Here is a 6,356-nt window from a genome sequence, read left to right as displayed (position 1 = left end):
AGCCGCGGCGGGCGCCCGAGCTTTGTGTGCGCCCGCGGGCCCGGGGCGAGCCTGGGGCGGCCCAACTTTGCGCTTCCTGGCCGGCTCCCAGGCGGGAGTTGTGAGGCGTGGCTGGGTGGAGAAGGCAGCCGGGGTTTGGGGGGGGGGGGCGTGGGACTCCCCATTAGGCGGGAGGGATCGAGCGAGCCGCGCTGGACAATGAGCTGGGCAGCTCGACGCTGCGGCCAGTTTTAGTGGGGGCGCGGGTCGGTCGGCGCCTCGGCTGCTCACAGGCCCCCACCTGCGAGGAGAGGGTGGGATGCCAGAGCCAGGTGTCCCGGTTCTGTGAGGCCCATCACGGTCAGACGTCCCTGTACTTGATTCTCGCATTGAGGTTAGGCTACCCAGAGGTTGTGGCTGGGACCTTTTTCGTGGGGAGCCCTTGGAGCAGCCGCGATGGCCAGCACCAGGAGTATTGAACTGGAGCACTTTGAGGAACGGGACAAAAGGCCGCGGCCAGGGTCGCGGAGAGGGGCGCCCAGCTCCTCAGGAGGCAGCAGCAGTTCGGGCCCCAAGGGGAACGGGCTCATCCCCAGCCCGGCGCACAGTGCCCACTGCAGCTTCTACCGCACGCGGACCCTGCAGGCTCTGAGCTCGGAGAAGAAGGCCAAGAAGGCGCGCTTCTACCGGAATGGGGACCGCTACTTCAAGGGCCTGGTGTTTGCCATCTCCAGCGACCGCTTCCGGTCCTTCGATGCCCTCCTTATCGAGCTCACCCGCTCCCTGTCGGACAACGTGAACCTGCCCCAGGGCGTCCGCACCATCTATACCATCGACGGCAGTCGGAAGGTCACCAGCCTGGACGAGCTGCTGGAAGGTAGGAGGAGAGGGCCTGGCGCGGCAGGTGCGGCCCAGCGCGACAGCAGGTGCAGTGGCCATGGGCTGGCGCGCGCCCGCTTGCGCTGCGCAGAGAGGAGTTTACGGGGTGTTTTCTAGGCGGCCATGGGAATTGTACGTTTCAGTCTGCTTTTCTATAGATTTTTTGTGTGGGACGGGCTCCCACATGCACTGTTCTTCTCCAGAGATTTGTTTTTAAAAAAGAAAAGAGATTTGTTTTGTTTTGTTTTGTTTTTAAAGAAAAAACAGAAAAAAGAAAAAAATCCTAGCGGGCTTTCGTGCCATCTCTTGACTGGTGAACTTGGAGTTTTTGTTTTTAGTGCAAATTGTTTGAAAAGGTGCTCTCGGCCGAGGATTTGGGTAACCCTCTTGCTGATAAGCTTTCTGTTCGGCCCTCTGTGGACCTGGGTGCAGGCACCTGTGATGTTCCAGCGTTTGGGACCCCGTTGTACCTGCTCTCCTCAGAAGTTGTAGTTGTGAAACGCTCTAGGTTGGCTTTCCTAGTTTGGCTTGCAGCAGCGTGTAATTTAAGGTCAGGAGGCATGATCCTAGCCGGTGGCTCTCAACCTTGACTGCATCTTGGATCACTAGAGACTTTAAAAAAGTATGCATGGCTGCACCCCACCCCCAGATATTAGGATGTTTGGGGTGTGATCTGGGCAGTTGGAGCTTTAAAAGCTCCCCAGGTGGTTGCAACGTACAGCCAAGATTGAGAACCACTGTGCTAAAGGGTTTTCCACATTTGATTGGTAATGAGGTGAATCAAGGTCAGTCTCTCTGCCTCCTCCCCTACTGAAAGTAGCTAGTTAAGATGATAGAGTCTGTTGGAATCAGCAGTTGGGCCCTCTTATGAATTAGTAATCCGAGAGTGTTAACGATGCTTCACTCAAAGGGAGTGCTTCACTGTATGTTGTCATCCTTGAATTCTTGCAATTCTGTATTCTTTCCTTTCAAGGTGAAGGTGTCACTAGTAGTTAACTCCTTTCCAGATCTAAACAGCACTTATAAAAATGAGACAGAACCCAAGTGTATGCAGACTGCATGTTTGCATACAGTCTCTCTTGCATCTTTTTGGAAAAAAAAAAAAAAGTTTATTCTTGGGGGTAGGGGGAGAGAGGGAGAGGGAGAGCATCCCAAGCAGGCTCTGCACAATCAGCTTGGAGTCTGACTTGGAGCTTGATCCCACAACTTGTGAGATCATGACCTGAGCCAAAATGAAGAGTCAGATGCTTAAACCATTGAGCCACCCAGCCCCCTTCTCGTGCATCTTTCTTAATGCGAATGGTACATTCTATATGTAATGATAGCGATATTGACTTGACATGGAAGGGACACTGAACTCTGAGCCAACTATTTTTCTTATATTATCTCATCATGTTCTTATGGTTTGAAGGCAGTTTGCCCATCTTACACATGAGGAAACTTGAGCAACATGTTGCCATGTTACACAGTGCCTGCATATAATGCCCTTTCATCTCCAGTTCGCCTCTAATAAATCCATGTCGCCATACGGAGGAGACCTGAGGGTGGTTGAGTTTCTCTACTTAGGCATTATTACCAGAAGCTTTCCCCATCTTGGCTAGATGAGGACTCTGCCAAAATTAAGTTGTCTCTTCAGCCTATGTGTATGTGTATTCTTGACTTCACATGTTCACTTGGTCAGTTGTGTGTTTTGGTTTTAAAGTCCTCCTGAGGAGGTGATGACAGCCAGAGGAGTTTTAAAAAAAATGATACATTTTTAAAAGGGTTTTATTACTTTATCATGTGAAATACTTAAAAGCAGCGTTTGCCTAGATATTTCAAAACTGAGTAACATTTTCTGGCTGACCCGAGCCAGATTAGCAGCCCTGTGGAAAAAATCAACGCAATGCCTATTGCTGAGGCACCCATTTCTCACATTCCCTTTGGATACTGTGCATAGTGTCTGAGGAGGGACAAAAATTGTAATATACTCTCAATTGTTACAATTTTAAGTGTATCTGCTACATGAAATTAGTGTACTCCAAAGGTGAATATCATCATGGTGGGGGTGGCCAAGATGACCATTATGCATATGAGTTAATGAGAGCACGTATTGTTCCCGGAGTTTGAGATTGCCCAGGTGTTACAGGGTCCACCGAAACTGTAGTTTCAACTGTTAAGTTAGAAGTTGACAAGTTTACATCCAATTATGTATTCACTGATGTTTGGAGAATGGGAAACCATAAGTATGTGTAGAGTCCAAATTTTACTATATGATAAATAATGATATAACACAAATAATTTGCACAACAGAAATGTTTCCCTGGTCTAACCAGTTGCCTGCTTGTTTCAAGCAGTATTTAATAAGAAAAATTACTGCAGAAGAAGAAAGTTTGTGCCCTTTTGTCATAGTGACATTCTCTCTGACAATGGATCTTTGTCTAGGTCTTGAACTTCCAACAAAATGAGTGGAGTACCCTGTTGAAAGGCTGTTTGCAAGAAATAAGAAACATCAGTGCTTAATATCAGTCATTTGAAAATTTAAACAGTTTAAACTTTTAGTTAAAATTGTGTGCTCAGATGTGCAGATTTATCCTGGGGAAGAACTAACCAGCTATCTGCAAAGTTACTATTTGCATCAGTAAAAATGAGTACAGACTATATGAGTGTTGCCCATATGGTCAAAATTGACTAATTTATTTTAGATCATTTAAAAAATATTTTATTTTTAAATTGTATTATTATTTTAATAATCTCTACACCCAACATGGGGCTCGAACTTATGATTCTGAGATTGAGAGCATTATGCTTTTCCAGCTGAGTCAGCCAGGCACCCCTGCCATTTTACTTCTTTTTAAAAAATTTTAATAGGCTTCAGGCCCAGTGCAGAGCCCAGTGAGGAGTGCAAGATTGAGCTTGAACTCATGGCCCCAAGATCAAGACCTGAGCTAAAATCAAGAGTTGGATATTTGAGTGAGCCACTCATGTGCCCCTCCCTCCCCCTTTTTTGAGTCCAGGTAGGGGAGAAAGGCAGGCGGGTGGGGGGCGGGAGAGGAAGGGAGAGAGAGAGGAGAATTCTAAGCAGGCTCCATGCTCAATGCAGAGCCTAACTTGGGGCTCAATCCCATGACTCTGGGAATCATCACATGAGCCGCAATCGAGAGTCAGACACTCAACAGCCTGAACCACAACAGATGCCCCTGGTTCGTTTTTGTTTTGTTTTTTTTTATGTTTATTTATTTTGAGGAGGAGAGAGAGAGAGAGTGAGTGGGGAAGGGGCAGAGAGTGGGAATCCCAAGCAGGCTCCATGTTGTCAGCGGAGAGCCCCACACAGAGCTTAATCCCACGAACTATGAGATCATGACCTGAGCCCAAATCAAGAGTCAGATGCTCAACCAACTGGCACCCTGCCCCTGGTTCATTTTTAATAAAGATTCTCTGATAGTTTTTACAACATTATGTTCTGTTCTCTCCTCTGCATCTTCCATCCCACAAAACTTGTAGTTTAGGAGATATTGCTTTTCTAAAATGTTTTTCTAAAATGATTTTAATGAAGAATAGAAAGTGATGATTCAAGACAGCTGGGCATGAACACTTATTTAGAGCCCCAATCCTGTTGAACTCAGATGACAAAAGAAATTTGCATGGCCCAGATTTTTCCTTCTGCCATTGACCTTGAATGTCTCTGGAGACTGAAAACAGTGTTCAGGTGTTGGCTCGCACTCCTCTTGTACTATGCTAAACCAGCAGGCCTCTTCAGCCTTTTGGTTTGCTTCCCTTGCTGGATTAATTTCACTGAAATGGTGCTGTGCATCCTTGTACTACGTTGAGCTTTTGAAACTGGATGTGCACCTTCTCTCAGAGGAGGACTGTGCGTCAACAGTCAGTACTGGGAAAATGTTTCCAATGTCTGAAGCCATGATCCAGCCAAACTTACAGCATCTCTGATAGACAATTGAGGATGTTCAGATGACTTGTTAAGTTCTCATGTCTGCAGCTAAGAGTCAGAATTCCTAGTCTTAGGTGTTTAAGTTAATTTATTTAAGTAATCTCTATACCCAGCATGGGGCTTGAACTCATGACCCATAGATCAAAAATCATATGCTCCTCTGACTGAGCCAGCCAGGCACTCTTCTGATCTTAGTTTTTGTTTCATGACTGTTCTTCCCTTCTGAACACTTTGGCTATATTTGTAAATTTGTGATGTCCTAAAGAGCGATGGATAGTAGATTCATGGATAGTAGAAACGATGCCTGATTGAGTCAGGATCACTGGATTCTAGTGACTGGTAAAAGGAAAAGTCACCCCTGTTCTCTGGGCATTAGAGTCCTTTCCTATTGAATGAAAGATTGGCAGATTATCTAAAGAAGATCATTTCTAGACTGTCAGTATATACCCTTCCCCTCGCTGAGTGATTACTGATGTGTGATGGCCTGGGCTGCCTCCTCCTGCCCCCCAGAACTTGTCTTCTAGAAAACTTGAGACTGTAAATGTCCTACTACCAAGCAAATAGTGGGTGTAAGGGTCTGATGAAGTATTTGTCAGGAATCAAAAATATTAGTAGCCCCCTCTCTCATTCCAAAGTAAAATGTTGTTTTATGTTACTTTGATTTTTTACTCCTCAGTCAACAACAAACCTTGAAATTCTTTGTGAGAAAATTTTGATTATTTTCATAAGTGACAATTCCATTCTTTCATTAAATGAACTTGAAAATTAGTTTGAATTCATTTGAATTTAAGAGAAATAAGGTTCTAATGTGATTAAGTACTTGACATTTCTGAGGTTCTCATAGTAAGCCTGGTTTATTGAATCTGGTTAGGTCAACCTCTTTGAAGGTGTTAAATCAAAATACAGTTACTGAGAGTTTTTAAGTAAAAATAAGTCTCAGTAAGAACCCAGATTATAGGGTAGGGTCCCCCCCACCCCAAAAGATAGATTTTTTTAATAATAATAATAGAAATCGAGTTCTTCGAAACTTGTTAAGGTTAGGAAGGAAATGCCATAATGTATTTGCACGTAGAAGTCATAAGTAGTATACTATGGCATTTATGATCAGATGTGGCAATTTATTGAATTTTAGGTGTGCAAGCCTTCTCTGGCAGACTCCTAGGTGCTTAAATTTTTTTTTTAATGTTTTATTTATTTTTGAGAGAGAGACAGTGTAAGGAGGGGAGGGTCAGAGAGAGAGGGAGACACAATCTGAAGACAGGCTTCAGGCTCTGAGCTGGCTGTCAGCACAGAGCCTGACGTGGGGCTTAAATCCACGAACTGTGAGATCATGACCTGAGCTGAAGCCGTATGCTCAACTGACTGAGCCACCCAGGCGCCCCTAGACTCCTAGGTTCTTCAAGACCCACTTCAAATATTGCTTCTCTGTGAAGTCTCTTCTCAGACTTGGGGAATATTGGTCTCAGTTGTTGATCAGGAGTATATTTTTTGTTGTTTCAGGTGCTGTTCCAGGATACAGTTTCTTTCTTGAAGATGCTCATGTTCTAGAGGGAGAGTGATAATGAACACA

General features: G+C 45.1%; 1 protein-coding gene across 5 annotated transcripts in view; it reads left to right on the top strand.

Annotated features, from left to right (window-relative positions):
* Window positions 1-180: 180 nt before the first annotated feature.
* DCLK2 (doublecortin like kinase 2) overlaps window positions 181-6,356 on the top strand; it is a 153,364-nt gene continuing 147,188 nt past the window's right edge. For all 5 annotated transcript variants that reach the window (XM_029940299.1, XM_029940293.1, XM_029940287.1 and 2 more), the window contains exon 1: window positions 181-856. In XM_029940299.1, coding sequence (XP_029796159.1) covers window positions 436-856 — 421 coding nt within the window. In that variant the 5' untranslated portion in view covers window positions 181-435. The remainder of the gene's footprint in view (window positions 857-6,356) is intronic.

The sequence above is a fragment of the Suricata suricatta genome, chromosome 1 (genome assembly GCF_006229205.1).
Source record: "Suricata suricatta isolate VVHF042 chromosome 1, meerkat_22Aug2017_6uvM2_HiC, whole genome shotgun sequence".
In the NCBI taxonomy this organism is placed as follows: Eukaryota; Metazoa; Chordata; class Mammalia; order Carnivora; family Herpestidae; genus Suricata; species Suricata suricatta.
The sequence above is the reverse complement of the archived record's forward strand: the minus strand, read 5'-3'. Positions and strand labels throughout refer to the sequence as shown.